This window comes from Arctopsyche grandis, chromosome 1 (genome assembly GCF_051622035.1).
Source record: "Arctopsyche grandis isolate Sample6627 chromosome 1, ASM5162203v2, whole genome shotgun sequence".
NCBI classification, from domain to species: domain Eukaryota; kingdom Metazoa; phylum Arthropoda; class Insecta; order Trichoptera; family Hydropsychidae; genus Arctopsyche; species Arctopsyche grandis.
This window is the reverse complement of record NC_135355.1, coordinates 10,520,594-10,543,421: the sequence shown is the minus strand read 5'-3', so window position 1 is coordinate 10,543,421 and position 22,828 is coordinate 10,520,594. Positions and strand designations below refer to the sequence as shown.

At 34.6% G+C, this 22,828-nt stretch overlaps 1 protein-coding gene across 1 annotated transcript in view; it reads right to left on the bottom strand.

The window, feature by feature from the left end:
- kibra (WW and C2 domain containing protein kibra) overlaps positions 1–22,828 on the bottom strand; it is a 71,715-nt gene that overhangs the window by 6,640 nt on the left and 42,247 nt on the right. Inside the window, exons 2-5 of the mRNA XM_077440020.1 lie at positions 17,907–18,016; positions 9,959–10,053; positions 332–440; positions 1–160 (exon numbers count right to left, since the gene is read on the bottom strand). Coding sequence (XP_077296146.1) covers positions 1–160; positions 332–440; positions 9,959–10,053; positions 17,907–18,016 — 474 coding nt within the window. The remainder of the gene's footprint in view (positions 161–331; positions 441–9,958; positions 10,054–17,906; positions 18,017–22,828) is intronic.

The following is a 22,828-nucleotide window of genomic DNA, read 5'->3' as shown; positions in this document are numbered from 1 at the left end:
GAATGTAAAGTGTCTACTCCTTGTTGAGTGCAAGTCAACTCTGCTCGTGCTTGTTGTAGTTCTCTTCGTAAACGAGCAACGCGTTCTCTGGCCGATGCTACATCAGATCTTAATAAATCGGGATCATACCTAGCACTACCACTACTTGCAGAAGAACATACTACAATAAAAAAAAATAAACAGTTATTATAACGCTTTAAATATAATAAAACAATATCACTCAGTGAATAATTTATTTAAGTTTAAGTTTGCACCATTTTAGCATGATAGGAGTCCATGGTGTGCCACAATAATCGAATATAAAGCATTGCATAATTTTGAAAATACTCACAACTTGTTCTGGATACTGCTAATCCTGATAAAACATTACTAAGGTGTTTATATTCATCTTGCGCTAACCAAAGCCTTTGTTGTTTTACTTCACACATTTCTTTCTTCGCCTGCAAACAAAAAAAGTATGCCATTAGAATAATTATAAATTTTAATGACGAAATAAAAAATTTAAACACACATAATTTAAGTATATCACATAATGGATATTGTACATACATAGATATGTATTAGTGTGGATATATGTACATACAAAGTTTATAAACTTGAAGGTTTTTTATAATGCAAAAATTATTTTTAAATCATTTATGAAATTTTAATGATATGTGCATACGTATGTATTGCGTTTAATTATTAGTTCGGTTGATGGTAAGCGATAAATAAAATTCCAGAGATGTTGAAATATTAATGCATTAATATTCATATTATACATAATAAGCAGTCGGTGTTGTTTGGCAAAACTGAGATTTTCTAGGCTTCGTCTAGCATATGGGTTCTTCGGTATTGGATTTTTATTGATGAAAGTTAAAAAAAATTGACTACTTGCACACTAGCCCGGCGTTGTTCGGACTCTGAGCCCTTTTACAACACGTCTAGGGTACAAAAAGTACCATGAGATAGTATACCAAATTTCGTGATCTAAGTTGAAAACTGAACATTTATGTACATAGGAGGCAAAACTTACGAACATAAATTTAAAATCTAATTAATTACCCTTAATTCAACAACAGTAGTCGAAGATCTCGCACTGTTCTTTATTTCGAACACGTTTTTAGCATAATTGAGATTGTTCAAATCACCACCTCTCACTTCCTTCTGCAAATATTGCGGAAAAGTACCACTGCGATTAGCGGAATAAATGCTAACACTGGGTGAATAATCCGTGTTGCAACACTTCACATCCACCGATGACACCAAATACAAATTATTAGCAGAAGCCGAAAAGATCCTGGATGCGATGGCCCTCTGCTTCTTGGCCGAAGGTACATTTTCATATTGGACCTCATCTTGAGAGTTTTCCCCTTCAGGACCCACTCGGTCTCCGTATTTATGACTAGTCTCCGCCACATTAGCGTACTTAGGGTCCGGATCAGCGATTTTTAAAACATTCTCATATTTGGGCTCAGCGTACCTCAATTCTTTAGCATACACGTCTCTAGCATAGTGCGATATGTTAGGATGATTCTGAATTAAGGATATGCCACTGTCCACAGCACCCCTCACTGAAACCTTCCCATCGCACTCGTCAACGCCCACTTGTAAAGGAGCACTCTTCAACTTCTTAGTACATTCTATACAGCTGCAAATTCCATTCAAATTCATTTTATTCGGGCGATAACATACTGAAGTGTTGTGAAAATGTTCAGTTACGCAGCAAGAGCAGCTCGTATCTCTTATCCTTGGCACGCCGTTGTATTTCCTCACATCTTCAATCCACCTGTACGAACATTCTTTATAGCCGCAATAATCGCCGCTCTTTTTATTATTTAGCTGTTGTTGAGATTTGTCGACTTTGCATTGACACGCTCTGCCGTAAGTTTTGGCATTGTTGTTACTTCCACGCCTATACATTTTGCTGAAATCGTTGACGCGATTCGCATTATTTGAAACAAAAACGAGCGACTGTCCTGAAACGGTGGAACTGCGAGGTCTCTTCTCACAACAAGAACACATAACAGGATGCGGAGATTTTAAGCTCATCGACGGCCCATAAGATTTTACATCTCGGCTGGTGTTACTCGAAAAGCCTTGCTTGAAGTTACCCGAACAAGAGCACGACGAGTTTTTGTATCTATTGATGGTCTCGTAATTCGGATAGGCGTACAACTCCTCGTTATGAGTGCTGATGGGTGTTACATTCGGCGACGAAGTCTTATCGCCGACACACATTTTGCAACCGAGCGAACTGCCATCGCACACTTTAGATTTCTGCATTTTTTGATTAATTTTCAGAATGTCCAAAGTCGGCACTGTATAAATTTAGTATCACGTGTTGATATGAGTAAGTAACAGAAAAAAGTTCGAAACACCCGATGCGTATATCCTTGGAGCTTTTGACTTGACTGTTGATTGCGCGAGTTTTGAGTGGAGCATTCTGATCCAAGTTGATTCCAATTGGGGTATGGCGCCAAAACAGTGGAATTGATCGATTCCCCTGTTTCCCCTCAGATTTGCGTGGGTCACATTTGCCGGCTGTCCGCTCGCCAAAGTCACCGTGGCGATAAGGGCTCGGGTTGATTTTCAGTGGGGTGATACCGAGTTGTAGTGGAGGGTTGTGGAAGAGGGTAGATTCTAGCAGCCACGCCGGTCGTGGCGAGAAGCTGCGCCGGAGGGTGCGCTCGGACTGGTCGCTGCCGCCGCCGCAGGAATGCGAGCCGCCCGCCGACACAAGAATGCAATCTCGGATACGATGCCTTTGGGCAGGTGGTGTAGCCGCATACATCCCCACTAATTACATATTATCAAATACAACGACCATGCCCATCGAAATTCATTCCCATCAAAAGTTCACTTTTCAAATTTCGTACCGATCTCAAAAATTTATTCGCGGGGGTTCGTTCAAATTTGGCCATTGGCGGTAATTGCCGGAAATTATTTTATCGCGACTGTAACTACATATACACACATTTAATTGCAAAATATTACATTAAAAATCGATGCAAATGGCGCATTATGGTTTATTAGGTTGCAATTTTAAATTGATAAACTCACTGGCAACACAGACCAACCAAATCGTAATAAATGCGAACAGACGGTTGTTTCAATTATGATCGAAACTTTCAAATAGCCAGCAGCATGACCAAGAGGCGCCAGGTTCGATCCCGTGAGTTGACCTCGATTTAAAAGAATTTATTCTGAGTATATCTGTAATGCTGCTGGTCAGACCTGGGTGATTCCAGGTCGATCGTTTCCAATCGGAGTTTGGCAATTTTTCTGATTTCATTGTTGAAACGGTTCCTCGATTAAATTGGCTAAATACCTTCCTACCTACTATGTCACTACTATTTGAGTATGATTAATGTACAAGGTCAAATTCATAGATGTCTCGTTAATTTCGAGTTTTCAGTGTTTCGTAATTCAGCGACTTATGTAATAAAAATGCAGCATGCAGCCAGGAAGATGCATTGGGGTTTACTTGTTAGGCCTTCCTGGTATATATTTATATGATAAAATAAATGGTCCAAACTTTAAATAAATTAATATGGTTGGTAAAAAATAATATTTATTTATTATTACGAATTAACATTTATGCATTTATGACATTATTCACCTGAGATTTATTTTCAATTATTTACGATTCAATCTAGGCTAACGCTTTTAGGAATAGTAACCACATACAGATATCTAGTCCACGAAAAAATACTTTTTTCCATATACCGGTAAATACCGGTATACCGGTAGTAGGAAAAATCATTTACCGTTTATCGGCTTATGAAGTTTGACGGTAAATTGCAATCCGAAGTACCTACATATGTACATATCGGCGGTAGCCGTGACATGAAAATACATATATTGTCTTATCAATGACTATGAATCCGAGCAATAGCATTTATAATAATCATAAACTTATAATAACTTGTCGCTTAATAGCAATGACAATTAGTTGATGCTATATTACGACGACGAATGAAGTAAATTAATCATTTTAAAACAGGAACTCTGATATTTTCATTTCCGCAATAAATTCCAAGTCTGTGTTTAAACAACGGGCGAATCCACTTAAATGTTTAAAGATGAAACCGTTTGGCCAGTGCATTCTCTCAATAATGATGCACCCAGTTCGCGTAATCATCAAAATATCTGCCAATTTTATGAAATATGCAGGAATTGTTTTACTTTTTTCATGAATTCAGTAAAGCAGCTTTTGTGATTTTTATTTAATCTAAGCCAAATAACATTTCATACATAAAATGAAACTGTATATGAACCGTAGTGATCTTTATTTACAAAATTACAACTAACGTTGTCAAAACAGTCTTATATAATAATACGACGACGTGCACTATGAACAACCATATTTATGTATTGAAATAATAAACCGTACGATTTTAATTTGATATTAGTCGAAATGTCAAATGACAGTTAACGTTTTATAAGAATACCTACTATACACTGACCAATGCATATAAAAAGCAACGGGTTCACATCGTTCATGAACTGTGCATTTTTGTGACAATTTCATGAATTTGGTATTAAAATATATATTATGTGATTTCGAAATCTTACGAGTATCCAATCGTAATTCCTTAGGAATGCCATTTGAGGAAAGGTATTCGAAATTAAAGAATTTCGACTACAGCCATGTAAGTTTGGGATCTCATCTCAACCGGCCATAGCAGCTGGAGGAAAAGGGAAGGCAGAGGGGCCGCGCGCCAGGTACCGGGGCCATCAGCAAGCGAGTTCATCACATTTTGATCGGGGCCTGACCGAAAAAAAAGCACACGCACACACACATAAACACGTACGCCAAGAGAAGAGCACAACAACGAAATAATGGGTAATGGTTAGTCGGGGCATAGGAGAAACCCGCTCTCGACAAGAGCTAGCCCAAGTTAACGTAAACGTAATGTTGTCTTTACGTTGCTCGATCCCAGGTCGTGTGGTGCGAGAGGCTCGCGCGGAATGCGACGCCTCGATTAACGTTCACAATCTGATCTTCCGACCTTTGCTGAAGAATGCGCGTCCCAGGATATTCTTTTATGCTTTGAGACGTGCCGTGGGGTTTCTTTTTCACTTCGATTGTGTAAAAATTATAAAACTATGCGCTCCTATCATCGAATCGAATGCGATGATGTGAGTAAACCTCAATCTATTATAAACTAATACGGGTGGCTAGGCAACGTGAAACCGACATTAATTGATAACATGATAAAAATTCAAAACATCATCTACCAGGGGAGAATGCACGTATGTAAATCAAAACCTGAAAAAAATTGAAAATTCTAAATCAATATATTTCGGAAAAGTCAGCATAGTCTAAGAACATTTTCAAACAAAGAAACTGTAATCATAAATATTATTGATTCTGGAATCTTTGCGAGGCGTACCAGATACGCTCAATTATTCGTTATTAATAAATTGAATATTAATTACATTCAAATCAAAAAAAGTTTTAAACCGATTTTGATGTGTTTCCTGGGAAATTACACGTTCGATTTATTTAATAAGGCATCGAAATTTTTTTTAATAACTGAACCAGAGTACGGACCCAAAGTGCACCGCTCATTGTTCAATTGTTGTAAATGCTTTGTAAAAAAGATTCGGCAAACCTTAAACAATGCATTTACAACATTTGAACAATGAACGGGGCGCTCTGGGTCCGGGCTTTAACTGAGTGATCACGTTTTCATGATCTAGATTAATGTGCGGGTATATTTGTGTTTTTTCCTTTTTTTACCTTTTTTTGCTCTCTAGAGAGCAAAAAGAGGTTAACAATAGAAATTGACAATAAGGAACCTATTTTGCGCACTGAGGCGCCGAACTCTAGTCATTTGTTCTATCGAACTGAAACTTAGTATCGGTTACTAAAATTCTTATCGATACCATGTACATTTTTTTTAAATTATTAAGTTGACCGAAATAACAAATTTTATACCGAAATTTCGGCCTCAGAAGTACTCTACTCATGAAACTAATGAAATTTGAACTGTGGAAGGACTCAAAATTCAAAGTCACGGCCATATAAATTTGGGTCTATCGGCTTTGCCGCCTCCCCCAAGTATATTAAATAAATAAATAAATAAATATAAAATTTTCTAAAAATGTCAATGAAGCCAAATTATTACATTTCATTCTCAGTTTCATATTCTGCAGATTTGAATTACTAAAAATTTAGCACATTATTCTAATATTTCTTCATTAACACGAAAAGTTTAATTCGATTCATAATAAGAAAATGCAACTTGCAACGAGTGTCCAAGAGCAAACATCACATAGATGTAACTACCGGTACATTCGGATTTCGAAGAGACGTTTTCGATAACGATCACAATATAAATTCAAGAAATAAAATGCGTTTATGGTCGTCAATAACGAGGCACTTCGTCTGTCCATCGACCGGGCCGCGCAGAATTGCGCAACGTACATATGTATGTATGTACATATGTATGTATGTACATACCTACGTATCATTGCGACGTTCGCATTTTATACACGTGAATCGGCATCGACAGCTCGCACATTCGTTATAAAAGAGGAACTCGCTATAAAAGGATTCTGGCCAGTGTACGCACGCGCTTTGTATATGTACATATGTATATGAGAGCGGGCCTCGAGCACCAAACGGGTTTCCCCATATTGATATTTAGACACAAAGGCCACGGAAGACCCGTCGCTCTCGCACGCAATCACCGAATTCCTGGAAAGCCTCAGATGGCCCGGCCTGATGATTTTTAAACGTTGCATAATTTAGTTTTCTTAGCGCGCTACTTCAGATGTGAACACACATCGAGGCAGACTCCACTCGCCAGTGTAACAAACCATTTATAATATGAGATTTCTATAGTGTGTCTGAAAATTTTCTGTACACCCGCGAAAATATCAATTTTGAACCAAAAATGAGATGACTTTTCAATTAAACATACACACACCTACATATGTGTCCACACTACGAAATAGTTATATGTACAAAGGTACAAAGTTTTGAAATATCTCATGCCCACCATTAACCCGACAGTTATTCGCCATACACTTTTCTTATACATCCAGCTTTCATATCTTCATTCACTGTTTTTATTACCGGGCCAAGTTTTTTTCAGTCTTACGAATGTTGATGAGAGAATTGGTATCGAAGTGACAGTTTTAGGTTTAGACTAAAAGTTAACTCAATCACAACGAATCATTTATTTGGTAGAAACAGTACTAATTCATCCCAATTTCGTAAAGCTTTAGTCGTTATCGATTATGATGATGATTTGTAATAACTATAAGGACAGATACTAAGGCTTTCAATCCCGGGATCCAGGTGTTTTCTGGTACCATGAATCCCGGTGCTGAAATTAGTCTGAATACCGGGATCACGGTGCTGGCCTAAATTTATTTAAAAATCTTATATTTACAAAAATAATGAGGAAAAAATATAAAACAACATTATATAATGAATAATTGTGGGATAAGCAATGACAGCCAAAGTCAATTTGTTTGCTCTAACCCGTTTCGATGGCGGCTCTCCGTTTCCACGAAATGGTAAGAACGGCCTGTATTGTGTCGCAGATTTTGTGCTCAACTGCAATGATATTTGAACCATATTTTTACTGATTCGAACTCAGAATCGAGCGATGATCACGTTTTTATGATCTAGAAAAAAATGTGGGTGTGTGTTTGTGTGCGTATCGAACTGAAATTTGTATCAACACGACGTAAATTTTTTTTAAAGTTTCAAGTTGACCGGAAATGGTACCTCCCCTTTTAGGTGTCCTTTTTTTAAAGATTTGGAATTAAAATATCTCCCAAACCGCTTATCGAATCGGACTGAAATTTTTTTTACATGTAATAGAAATTATTAATTTTACACCCCAATATTTTTAAAATGTTTTTTATGAACCGAAAGTAGCACTTTTACTCTAGAGAATTAAGGTTTTTTATGTTTCTCAGAAACCCTTTGTTTATTGAACTGAAATTTCATATCTAGAATTTTAAGTTTGATACCAATTTATGTGTATAAAAATTCAAGTATAATTATTGTATCAATGTGATGAAAATACAAAAAAAATCAATAAATATAATTAAACGGGAGTGGGATTTTTCCTTCTAGCAAAAGTCAAAAATTTTGTGACCACGATTCTTTATACGCCCCTGAACATATTAAGCTGAAAATTTATATTTGTATTCTTTATGTACTAACATACATAGAATTGATAAGGTTTTGGTCATAATTCGTAAACTGGAAGTAGAACTTTTGCGTAAGTTTCCCTACATTTGTGTTCAATTTGTATCGAAAATGCTCAAAGCCGGTATGTGTGAACGTGTATGTACATATGTTTGATTTTCGAATTTTGTTTTTTATCCTTTTTATATTCCCCAAATACATAGATAACGTTATGGGTTGGTTACATCCGAATTTGTACATAAAGTCAATGTAATTGCGGTTTCATGTTAGGTTATATATTAGGTTAATTGTTTCAATAAATAATTAATAGACGGTACAAACTATTTGTAAAAAACGAATCAATGAATCAAAGTTTTTTTACTTTATTTAATTACATTATAGGACATGTTTTATTTAATCTTAGAAATCTAGGAATCTACATAGCTATGGGTGCGAACCGAAAATTGAAAGAATGTAGCCAAACTCTCAAAACAAGAACGCCAATATGGGAGTATATTTTGCGTGAAACATCGGGAGAGTTTGTAAAATGCAAACGAACGGTTTTGAAATATCAAAATATGCAATTGAACTTATTTTTTCTTATTAATTTGAATCCCGGTGCTAGCACCGGGATCCCGGGATCGGAAATTTCCAGCACCGCAATCCCGGTGCTGAAGTAACCTTCCGGGATTGGAATTTGGAAGCACTAACAGATACTCATTAGGGAAACCTCAAAATACACGATCCAACAGTGTTAAAAGCAAGAATACAAAAAAAGCTATTTCTACGAAGTTAACAATAGTCATAACGCCAAAAAACCATCTTGCCCTAATGAGTAGTCACCGGAGCCCGAGGGGGCCGTGTATTGTTCAAAGGTTGTAAATGCATTGTTAAAGGTTTGCCGAACAATGGATAGCACTGTGACTATCCTATCTCTACTAATGAGTATCCGTTTTCTAGTATTAACTAAAGAACGGCGGTCGGTTTCTTTTGGACAGAAATGGGTTCACCATTGGCAACAGTTTCTATTGGCAACCTTTTTTTGCTCTCTAGATTTGTAGGACAATAGTAATTGACAATAGCCAATCCTCTTTCCTGGGAAATGGAAATGCACCGCCGATTGCTAGTAATAACTTAACATCGGATAGTCGTTGGAGCATTTGCGAATAAAAATAGACCATTCCATCGAGGCAAGAGAGCAAAAGAACTGTAAAAATGGTTTTCCACAGTTCTTTTGCGAGAGATTAACAATAGAAAAACCCTCTGCCCCGAGCCCTAGCCTACATACATACATAAGTCTAGTAATAATAAATTTATGTACATATATTTTTTTATTACCATGCAGGTTCCCAACTTTTTTTAGGAAGTGACATATTTTTTTAAAGCCCAATGATCCGTGATTGCATTTCATTTGAAAAGGACATTTTTAATGCACCTGAATTACTTATTGTAATTATAAAAAAAATACCGTTTCAGTTGGTGACCCCCATAGGTTAGGAGCCTGTAAACTAGCTGTTTATTTTCTATATACACCGATATTCTTATACGTTACATTTTATAACTGAATATATACATATGTACGTATACGTGCATATACTGTATAAATGTAAACGGGTAGTGCATGTTCTGCATTTTGAGAAATACAGGCGTACGAGCACACATAAAAGTATATTTAGTACTATGTAGGTTTACGCGTTCGTCATGACGCCGAGCATTCCAGGTCTGTCCATAAATATATGCACGTCGGAATTCCAACGCTCAAAGCACACATCTGCCGCATAAGAATCCCAAGTACCGCGTAAATTTGAGAAAAATATTTACCTGGAGAGCGTCCTGTGCCGTGTGGAGGTAGTCCCGCAGCATGGCTTCCTGCATGCCGAGCCATTCTAGCCGCGGGTCCTCGAGTTGGGTCACCTCTGCAAAACAAAAAAAAAACAAAAACAAATAAAATGAGAACGTTATTCGAAATGAGTCGTAAGCGTGCATTGATCGAATGCAAATTGTCCCTAAAGATATGCTGTTCGAATAATCGCGTGTCTGTCTCTCCTTGACGTCGCTGCACATTCCGATCGCCCTTAAATGGTTATTATCACTCGTCAAGGTGTCATATGTGCACACAATCTGCATACTTTATATGTGAAGCGAATGCACGCTGCAATATTATATTAAAATATCTGTTCAATTATATGTATAAGCATATACATACCAGTGACATGCCGTGGAAATCTCTCTGTTTTTAACGCGCAGCTTTACTTACATGTGCGCGAGCAGGATACAAGGGGACTCGGTATCACGTCACCTTGTATTCTGTTCTCGCACACGTAAGTAAGGCTGTGCGATAAAAACAGTGAGATTTCCACGACATGCCACTGATACATTTTTATCAACGTATTTGTATAAATTGTATGATTCTATATAATCTCCTATTATATTCCTATTGGTCGAAAATCTGTGTTATGCGGTTATGCCTATGATTCATAAATCATAACTAGACACCGGATAGTCACAGTGCTTTTACTAGGAATCGGGGCGGTTTAGTTCTATTTACATAGCTAGACTCCAAAAACAAAACGTTCGGCGAACCTTTAACAATGCAATGAACAATACACAGCACCCTCTGGGTCCGTTTTTTTCAAGACAGCACCTTGGTTATCCGGCCTTTAATCATAACTAGACCTCGGATTTTGACCAGAGCGGTATCCGTTTGGGGCGGGGAAAATTGCCAATTGGGCCGTATTGGTAGCACATTATATAAATTCAATAATGTCTAGAAGTTAGAGGAAATATGTATAACAAAAGTTCTCCTCTTCCACTATTAACCTAAACACACCCATGGCACATGCACTATTTTTTTTTATTGGTCAGAATTTTGGACCTAGAGGTTCATAGAAAATATTCAACGCTAATATTAGACGTTCAATGATTTGGAACTAATTATTACAATAAATATTATCATTTCTTTCTTTTTAAAAAAAAATAATAAGAATTTATATTTTCCATGATTCCATTTTCGGGTTGCCCCTGAGCGTATGGTACTAAGGTACTAAGCTTGTATATAAATAGTTTATATATTAAAAATTTTTTAAATCAATTTTGCCAATTTGATTCCCGTTAAAAATTAATTAAAATTTTATAAATTATACTAGTTCCTTGAAGAATATAAAGCAAATGCCTAGTTTGGTCTCTGAAGTGATTATTTTTTCATTTATGCCCTAATTACAATTTGGCCTTCATTCATAGCATTATAGCATTACATAAATTTTTCTCTAACATACGCGAACCTCAAAATACCCGATTTCAAGTTATTGCCGATGAGAATACATGGCAAAAACAATATCTCAATACACAAACGCAATGCAAGCCACGGAATTTCGATGCCAACCACAGCAACAGACATACAATCTACCACAGCAACGGACGCAGATAAAAATTGCCTAAAATCGAATTCGAATCCACAAATCTATCATATGAAGAACATAAAATAAATAAGAAATATAAATATTGTATATCGTATATAATATTTTACGGAAAAATACCGAAGAGTCATGCAAAAGACACCGTAAAAATACAAGCGAACATGTGGCGCAATTTATTTATTTAATAAATTAGTAATTCGTGTTGAGTCAACGTTCAGGTATTTCTGTTAATCACAATTCCGAGTGACGATTTGTATAACGAGATCAATACAGAAGAATCACACGGTTGAAATAAAATTAACGGTTTTTGAAATGACTCACTGTAAAAGTTTACAGCCTTATAGGAAGTTAAAAATTTGGAACCAAAACATATGTACATGTATTTTATTTTGCAAATAAAATTATTCGTATGGGCTAAATTTTGACGTATATTTAATTAAATTATTTAACCTTTACGATGTTCTTATATTAATCAACGCAGGTGACCAAAAAAGGATAAATCAATATACCAGCACATGGCTTCAAAATAGTTATTTGGTGTGAACTACAATTTCTTATTTGCGTGGGTTAACGATTCGGAATAACAACAATTAAATTAAAAATCCATAATTTGAAACGGCAATCGGCGACTATAAGTCTTACATAAATAAACCTAGTAAAAAATACATACATATATTGACAAATAATGTATTAGCAATATACTTCACTGAATACAAATATTTACGAAATGTGGAGGGTTTAAAATTGCAAGATAAACTATGCGGACTTATTGCGATGAGACCCTCACCAGATTCATTTATTTGATACATAAAGTAGCATTTTGACCACAGATTGTTAGTCTTTTTTTTATTTATATTTACTATGTTTGTGCATTTTTTATATTACCATGCAATGCTCTCTTAGTTAATAGTAGTGCTTCCAATCCCGGAAGGTTACTTCAGCACCGGGATTGCGGTGCTGGGAATTTCCGATCCCGGAATCCCGGTGCTAGCACCGGGATTTCAAATGTATAAGAAAAAAAAGTTCAATTGCATGTTTTCATATTTCAAAAACGTTCAATTGCATTTTGCAAACTCTCCCGATGTTTCACGCAAAAAATACTCGCATATTGGCGTACTAATTTTGAGAGTTTGGCTACATTCTTTAAATTTTCGGTTCGCATCCATAAATTTCTAAGATTAAATAAAACACATCCGAAAATGTAATAAAATAAAGTGAAAAACATCGCTTTGATTCATTGATTTGTTTTTTTACAAATTGTTGAAATAATCCACCCAATATAAAAAAAACTTCAATTACATTTACTTAATGTAAAAAATTCGGATGTGACCAACCTACGACTTTATCTATGTATTTGAGGAATATAAGAAGTATAAAAAACAAAATTCGATAATCGAACATATGTATGTACATACACGTTCACACATATCGGCTATGAGCATTTTCAATACAAATTGAACACAAATGTAGGAAAACTTACATAGACTAAAGTTCTACTTCAGTCCGATTTGATGAGTGGTTTGGGAGATAATTTAAATCAAAAACTTAAAAAGAAAGAGAACACCTATAAGGGGAGGTATCATTTCCGGTCAACTTATGAAAATAAATTAAATAATATGAAAAAAAATTACGGTGTATCGATAAAAATTTCAGTAACCAATACTAAGTTTCAGTTCGATAGGACGAACAGTGTTCAAAAAATCCCCAAAATACACTGACACGCAATAAACATACAGACACTCACACATAAACACAGACACACACACATTTTTTCTAGATCACGAAAACGTGATCAGTGTCGATTCTGAGTTCGAATCAGTTAAAATATACTTCAAATATCATTGCGGTTGAGCACAATATCTGCGACAAAATACAGGCCGGTAAAATTGGCTAAATATCCTTCCTACCTTCTATGTCACCACTATTTGAGATTGATTAATGTACAATTCATAGATGTCTCGTTAATGTGCGAGTTTTTCAGTGTCTCGTAATTCAGCGACTTGAATAATAAAAAAAAACTGCAATGTTTGTAATTGGCCAGGAAGGCGCATTGGGGTTACCTGTAAGGCCTTCCTGGTATATATGTTAAAAATGAATAAATAAATAAGTCGAGAACAGGGCCGGCTCAAAGGTGCAGCAGACTAGGCACGTGATTGAAAAAATATAAAAAAATTGGCTTTCTTTGAACAAATAAAACATTCTATATTCAACTTAATTTTTCTACTCGAAGTAACAATACTGATTGTAAAATATTATAATTTACGAGGGACGCAGGACGTTGACTTTAAAAACAGCAGACTGTAGTCGGTACAATTGGTAATTTGGAATCGTATTTTATATAAAATACCGTTGAAACATATGTATGTATATATATTTATATATGTATATATATAAGTTAATTCAAGGCATGGCAATACTATTGGCATCGCAAAGAGTAGCCAATCACAGGAAGGATCGGGTCGACGGAGCCTCGCTTCCGAGCCTAGAGGGTCCGCCCTGTCGAGAATTCCGACTTTTACCTCATACCGAGTCCCCTTGAATCCTGCTCGCGCACATGCAAGCAAAGCTGTGCGATAAAAACAAGAGAGATTTTCACGGCACGCCACTGGTGAATACATACATATGTATATCGATTTAAAAGGCGATACATATATGTACATATTTTCGTGTTGCAAATCCAGCCGCAGATCAATGTCAAAAGTGTATCGATGCACTAAATGGTAATTGTGGCCGAGCTGACCCTTCAACGGGCAGTCGCTATCTGCGTATAAATATGGAGCAAGTTGAGGCGTTAAAATAAACATCCCCGCTTGCGTTTCGCCCGTTCCGAGAATCACCGATATAGGAGAGCTTGTGGTGCAGATACATAGATGTGTAGAGGTGGGATGGCGGGTCCGGACCGACAAACAGAGATTCCGACGGAATCGGAATCCCGACGCGGCCACATTTCTAGCGTTATTCGTACGCAATTAAACCAGGTTCATTATACCCGGACCGGCCATCGCGCGATATGCACACGCATCATCTGCATTCCATTCCGATACGCGATACGCACACACGCATAAACAAATATCGCGCAACTTAACCACCTCATAGTAAAGAATAGTGCAGTTATGTCCTTGATTAGATTTATGTGTACCTATGTACCTAAATACCAGGGCCGGTACGAGGGTAAGGCGAGCGAGGCAAACGCCCCAGGCGAACAATAGGAAAGACGCCGAGTTTTATTACATTTTATTTCAGAGTGAATCTTATGCATTATTGGTTCAAGTTAATCAGTATCGATCAATTTGAGAAACCCCGACTCACCATACACGAATATGTCGGTGACTGGAAAAATGCACTCGAGATAGTTGCACTCTCGAGACATCCAAACTTTCAAAGATGCTCAAGGAAAACGAACGCAATATAGTTCCACAAAAATGTGTCAACGGGTATTTGTATGCCATCCGAGGGTGCTAAATTTTTATTTTTGTGGGATTCTATTGCATAAGTTCTCTTTGAGCGCCTTTGAAAATTATGACTTCTCGAAACTGCACTACTATTCAGTGCAATATAGTGCATCTTTCCGGGAAACGAATATGTCAATCTATTATGAATTATAGTCGAACTGATCTAGCCTGCGATGGCCAATTACATTTCAGTTCAGTTTCGCATTGCATTTTGGTCAAGAAATACAACACTGTTCGTGCGTGCAGCAGTCAATATAATTTTACTTTTATTTTTTGTTAGGTTTGAGTTCGTGTTTCGTATTTTTAAACATTTACATTAATAAAACTTTAATATAAAAAAGTAAGTTGTTTATATTATTAATTTATTTATGGAATACGTATATATTTTATATTATTTAGACGATTAAAGTAAATTTCAACGTCATGTTGTGTACAACATATTTTCAGTAATATTATAAAATACCATGTACTAAAGTATATTGTAATAATATTATATAATTAAATAAGTTATAATTTTAAAAAATATATAGAAATTATTTTACGTCCTTATAACGTTACAACACATGCGACAGCATGCTCGGTTCTAGTAAGTCTCACGCTACATGGAAAATTTTTCCTTTTGCCTCTGGTGACAAAATGTCTAGTGCCAGCCCTGCTACATATTTTATTTGTATTCAATCAATCAATTTACACTCGTCATTAGAGATCGCTCCAATGCGATTAATGTAATATAGACATCAAAAAATTATATATATTTTAATACATAATCATTACATAATTCGAAACCATACATGACATATATGGTCAGACATCGTATACAATACGATCGGTAAAAATCGAATACAATACGATGAATAAACATTTTTATACAATAAACATCCACAAAGACATCTATGTAGAGAAACCCGGTGAATCCTTAAATATAAAAAAAACTCATGATTTAGCGAGAGAAATGGGTAGTAGGGAAAGCCAATTTTGCAGTAGTCGCTTCAATGAAAATCAGAAAAATTGGTAAATTCTGATAAGAAATGACCGACCTGGTTACAAACCAAGGTCTGGCCAGCAGCAAGCAGTGTGACTCGAACTCATCACCACACTGACCATAGCGAGATATGGTAACCACTAGTCTATGCTGCTGGTATGTACATATGTACTTAGGGTTCGTGTTGGTCAGAGGACTTTTGGAATATTTGATGATGTAAGATCTGCACCGAAAACTGCGCATAAGTACATTTAAAAATGCAATATTTTATATCCATTATATGTACATATGTATTCATTAGAGTTTGCAAAACCGTTTTTATTTAAAAAATGTTTATTTTAAAAAAGAAGATGTGTACATAATAGTTAATAGATAGTACATGTGTCACAAATGGTAATAGTTTTTAAAACCATATGAAAAAAAAAACTCTGATGTGACCAACCCACGATTTTATGTATGTACATATTTGAAGAATATAAGTATAAGAAAACAAAATTCGACAATGAAACATATGTACATATGTATGTACAAATTCACACATACCGGCTATGAGAGCATTTTCGGTACAAATTGAGCGCAAATGTATGGAAACTTACACAAGACAAAAGTTCTACTTCCGGTTGTTGGATTTTGTTAAAAAAAAATTATTGCTTAAAATCACAATACTATATTATAAAAATAAAATATCAAGTAGATAGAAATAATTTAAAAGGTCAAAATAAAATAATAAAACATTGTTTTAAAAAAAATACTAGTTCCGATCTACGAATTCTAACCAAAACTTTATCAACTCTAAGTGAGCACATAAAAATACAAATGTAAAATTTCAGCTTGATACGTTCAGTTGTGTGGGAAAAAATCGTGTGGTCAAACGTTTTTGACTTTTCTATCAATGATAGTTTCTTCTTTTAACAGTATTCTGTTCTTTCAGCAATCAAAGTAAATTCAACCCGCCAACGATGAAGACGAATGTTATGATTATTTTCAGAGATAATATGAAATTGTAAAAATGTTCAAATTGATATGGCACATCAGAAAATTATATGTACGTAACGTGTATTATTATTACATTAATACGAGTTTGATATGTACATGAAGTGTGCGCACGAATACCAATGGCAAGGTTGGCCTTCTCGTAGGAATGAAGACGACCATGGATTCAAAATGGCTAAATCCCTTGACCGAACATATGTACTGTCCCGCTAATTCATTAAATACACGCATCATGAATCCTTGACAAATTTAAACACACATACATTACAAACTGGTGAAACACTACTGGTTAGAAATAAATCACATATATCATTAAAGCAAATAATCGTATGGTGGTAGAATCGTTATCTGACGGAAAAAATATTTAAATCTCTTCAATTTATGAAATATAAAGAGGAAATTCCATTTCGCAAGCGTTTATTTGTCAAAAGAAAAATATGCAAACCACGTCCGGCCAAACAGACACTTAACTGCGTAGTGAGAAATTTTTTTTTAATTTTACAAAGTACATACATACATATGTAGTACAATTGAAATCTCAGATTCTTCTATGAATTCAACAGAAGAAATGCACTACTGCAATTGGGTTATCAAGAATAAATACAACAGCATCCAGCGAAACGACATCTCGCACATAACAACCTAATAATACATTACACATGAAAGTACATATTGACTAATCTATTATTGTCGAATGTCGTCGATAAAAGAAACGAAAGTAAAAAGTCTATTAGTATTCGCCTAAAGTTTTGCATTCCACGTGATTTGCATTTTTAAGATATTGATGATGCAACGAATCCTATATTCTATACATGCTTATTTTTTATTCGAAAGAGCAGGATTTGAAATTCTAGACGAATCTGACTAGCAAAAATAAAGCTATCGAAAGTGTGAAAACAAAATAAACAAAATACATATATACTTACGGTTGACATGATTAATGTAATATGGTCCGATGTGTGGATCAAATGCCTCTTCCCAACCCAATGGTAATTCATTGCCGATACAATCTGCGAATGACTGTGGTTTTGTAAATCTGAAAAATAATAAGAGGTAAGTAAAAAAAAAAACATGTTAATTACCCGTAATAGTGAACGAAATGATGTAAAATTGAGTTAAAGCCAAAATCTGAATCAAGTCATCAAAATTAGTATAGGAAATTTCATTACGTTGATGGCAAGTTACGAAGATCTACATATGTATCTGTAGAGTTCAAATTGAAAATGTTACTTTGAATCAGACTGACAATAGAATGAGTGCGATTTCCTACCACTGCCAGAAATCATCGGGCCCAATAAAGATATAATATGAGATATCAAGTAGAGCCTCCAATTCGAATATTCGAATACCGAATATATTCATCAATTTTTAAAGTATACGTTATTCGAATATTTTATCAAGTATTCGTAAAATATAATTTCATGTTAATGATTGTGTTGAGATTTGGATGTCAATTAGAATTATTTAGAACACTTTCGGTAGGAGAGTTTTTTTTGTCCGGGATGTAATTTAACAGATAACGTATTTTTTATGTATTTTAAAATTTTTGATTAATTTTCACTGCATTTTGCTGTTTTTTATAATAATTTTTTTTTTCACTCTATGTTTTTGCTGTTTTCATAATACATACATACAATGTAATATCTATACATTCATCATCCAAAATATATATTGTTTTCCTTTAAAATTTTACGAATATATTCGAATATTTTATTATTTGCTATTCGGATAGTTGAAATTACGAATATTTGGAAGCTTGTAGTGAAAAATGTGGAAAATTAAAAAAAAAACCTAGTTTTTCGAAATTTTTGTCGAGATAAATCGATTTGCTGGAGGCACAGAATATTGTTTAAAATCAATGTTTTTTTTATTATTATTTAACGTTCCCTTGATACGACGAAAGTTCTCCACTAGGTCCATCGATGAAAATCCGAAAATCGCGTTTTTCGCTCCGGCCTAATGTATATACACAGTTTAAAATGACTGAACCCGCAATAAAACCATTCAATACATTCATATGTCCACCTACGTAACTTATTATCATGAGAGTGAAACTGGTACGGAAATAACAATCACAAATATCACACACGCGACATTGAGCCATATTTCATGAACATTGTGGACTCAAGTGGTATCATCTACGCGTGAATAATCATGTAAAAATGTAATTTCGATAAAAAAGAAGCCACATTCATAAAACCGTGTTTCGGAGTTTCGTGAATCAATTGCGTATTGATTCACGGGATGCATAAATAAAAACAAACAAATTCTAATAAAACGACCAAGTCCGAAATGCACTCAGATGAGTCATCGATGTTGAGACCGCATCTATTAATTGCTCCGCGGACTAACCTGCTCGGATGCTGGTATGCGATTTCAGTTCATTAAAATTAATCAAAGTCCTCAGATGAACAGTAGCAAGTTGTGGAGTCACAATTATAATATGCTCAAAGTTTAATATATTTATCTACTATCTTGTCATATTTCTATTATTGATTGTTTTAATAAAAACACAAAATTACAAAGTACATATAATTGAGATCCTTGTACTTAGTTATTTTAAATTTGGTTCAAATGATGCGAGATTTACCCTTAAGCCTCCAGGACTAAAGGGTAAAGCTGGATTCAATCAATTTTTATATTTGTCTTATTAAAATATATGAAGAGAAAAGTCTCTCAACCAGTTCAGTGCTAATAAACGGCGACAGAAATTTGAGCGCTATGTCATAAAGCTGTTCATATTCTTCACTAATACCTAGCCAAAAATTAATAACCTTATTTATTTCGAATTCAGTTTTTTAATGTTATAATTTGAAAGTTCAATCAAGTTCTCTTTTCCCTTGGTAGTTGTCCGAAAATGTTTATTATCAAAGGGGTTTGAAATCAAATTGTTTGCTTCTAAAAGGTTTGGGGAAGCACTGCGTAAAAGACGATTTCAGCCCTATTAAATATTCAATTATTTTTTCACGTACAATTATCCCGAGACATACGACTCTTGTTTTCAGATAAGAAATTATATAAAGTTTCAAATACTTCAGTTTGATCATTTTCGATACATAAATTCCAAAAATCTAATTTTCTAATCATTTGTACTTCAATTTTATCTGGAACATTAAAGATTATTATCGAACTGTTCTCAAGTGTCAAATTGAAGTTATTTATTTATTGGAGCGTGAACACGGTAAATTTAAAAATGCACTCCAAAACCCATGCCGGATCTCAGGAAAACGTATCGATTGCCAGATTTTCGATCATCGACTGTACATATTGACGTCAACGATGACTAATTAAGATAATGTTTATTAATTACTAGTTGTTTTACCCGGCTTCGCTCAGTATTTGTAATATAAAAAGCTTAAACATGGCGAATCTAATAGTAAATTTATTTTAATCGAAAAAAATATAATATTCAACCAATTGAATTGTCGTCATTGAAATTTTATTTTGTTTTCAAAGTTCCCAAACAAAGATACAAACTTACAAAGTCTCTTTCCAAATTATATATATCAGATATAAAAATTTTTTCTATTTTTATGATTGTAAATCATTCATTCCTGCATGTCCGCCATTACTGATTTTTTTTTCGCGTACCACCAACCATCAACCGCGTACCACAGGTTGGGAAACGCTGCTATAAGAAATGAACGGTCGAAAAACAATACCGAGGATGATCGATAACGCAAAATATGATGCGACGGTTTAATATTTTCGACTGAAGAATTTAAATGATGTAACATTCTGCTGAAATTTATTTGCGATGAGTATGAAACGAAAATGGAACATTTCTGGCAAAATATGTGTAGGTATAACGTTTTTGTGAATCGTTAAAAATAATTTAATTGACCGATATGAATTTGGGTCGCACGTGCGACGTCCATCGAAGATCAGACGTCCCGACGTTGACGATGAACAGTTTATTAATTCGCTTTTCACGATTTTTCCGCAAGCGCTTGAAAAACTACTTTTCAAGAGCATTGGATATTACGCGTCATCGATAAATTTATTACACACACATACATACATATATACAGAAATAGTACTGCATATTTGGTCATTATATTCCAATATTAATAGTTAGAATCAGGAATGTTTTGGGGACGAACAAAATCGTTTATACATGTGATAAAGCACCATTATCAGTAATAAAGTTTTTTTAGCGTGTTTTCATTCTTCCCTATTCTATAATATTACATATATGTTAACCTACATCTAATATTATAGAATAGGGAACAATGAAAACATGTTAAAAAACTAGGAAAAGCTTTCATTCAATACTCATTATGTGATTGCATTTCTACATTTTTCTGGATGTTTATCATTCGAGTAAATATCAACGAGCGTTTTTTACTTCTCTGTGTATTAATCGTCATCAATCATTCTACAATTGAGCGCTGTGTATAGATTTAAACATGAATATGGAGTTTTATAAATATGCGTTCTTTTACGATTATTTGTTGGATGAATTATGAAAATTTACAAATATTTTTATTTCTGAAAAAAAAAAAAAAAAAAAAAAATTAAAGCCTGGAGAGGGGATGACGGTCTTGAGCGATATAGGGCGAAATCAGACAGCGGTGAATGTGGCACGTGGTTTATTTTTGTGAAATGTGACATTTTCAAAAAATGTGACGATCATGGCACGTGTGCATGGGATAGTCCTTCGACACATTCGACCTATGTCGTTAAATTATACATTTAAAAAATGGAAAATGATCATTGCACTATTAACTATTGCAATATACTTAGTGCTATGTATATGTACATATACTATTAAAAGTAAAAGTATGACACATATATATGTACATATATACATATTTTATATTATATGTTAATATGTACATAAATACATTGTATTACAATTAAAGGTTAATTATGATAAATAAGTTATATTTTTAGAATCACACACTCATAGTATTAATCAGAATTATCGCAATAATATTATATTATAGATAGTATCCGTACTCTCCGCATAAAAATAACATTAAAAATAAGTGTTTTTTAAGAAGTGGATCTTTCGAACTACGGTTAAATTTTAGATGCAAGTAGTAGAGGTAGGATCAGTGGCGTAGCCAGGATTTTGTCAAGGAGGGGGGGTTTTGACAGGAAAAAAGGCGAGATAGTTTATATTTAATTAACATAAATCACAACATATAAAAATAAAGTAAATACGTAATAAAAATATGGTATGAACAAAATTCAAATAAAATAAAAATAATGAAAACTTAAAAAAAGTACGAAATTCACAAATACAATCTTTGCGTCTTTATTGTAAACATATCTAATATTTTTTCTGCCCTAACATTTATATCCTTATGAATATTTAATAAAGCAAGTTCATTTAGTCGATTTTCCGACATCGTATTTCTTAAATATGTTTTTAGTCGTCGTATTGTGGAAAAGTTCCGTTCACTTGTGGCTAGAATTTTTAGAAGTATGTAAATATTGGGGAATATTGAAGGATTGCAAATTGCAATTGCAGCTAGTGCGTTTTTTGGTCGATTTTCACTAGTACTTATATATTGCCACCACATTTCCAACTCTCCAGTTAGAATGCAAGGCCCACAAAATACATCTTGGTTGTAAATTTCCCCCAAAGTCTTTATCTCATTTTTTAAAACACTTGATGGTAAACATTGGAAATTTTCAATTAGCTCGTGCAGCGAAAGCTGGCACGTACCAATACAAACACGTATATTGTGTCTGTGAAGATATGAATAAGATTTTTTGTATCTGTTTTCTAGGACAATCAGTTGGTCCCTTTCATACGCACCCACTTTCCGAGCATGACAGAAACAACAATTATTTTTCGTATTGCTCGGTGATTTTTGCTCAGTGATCAAGTGTGCAC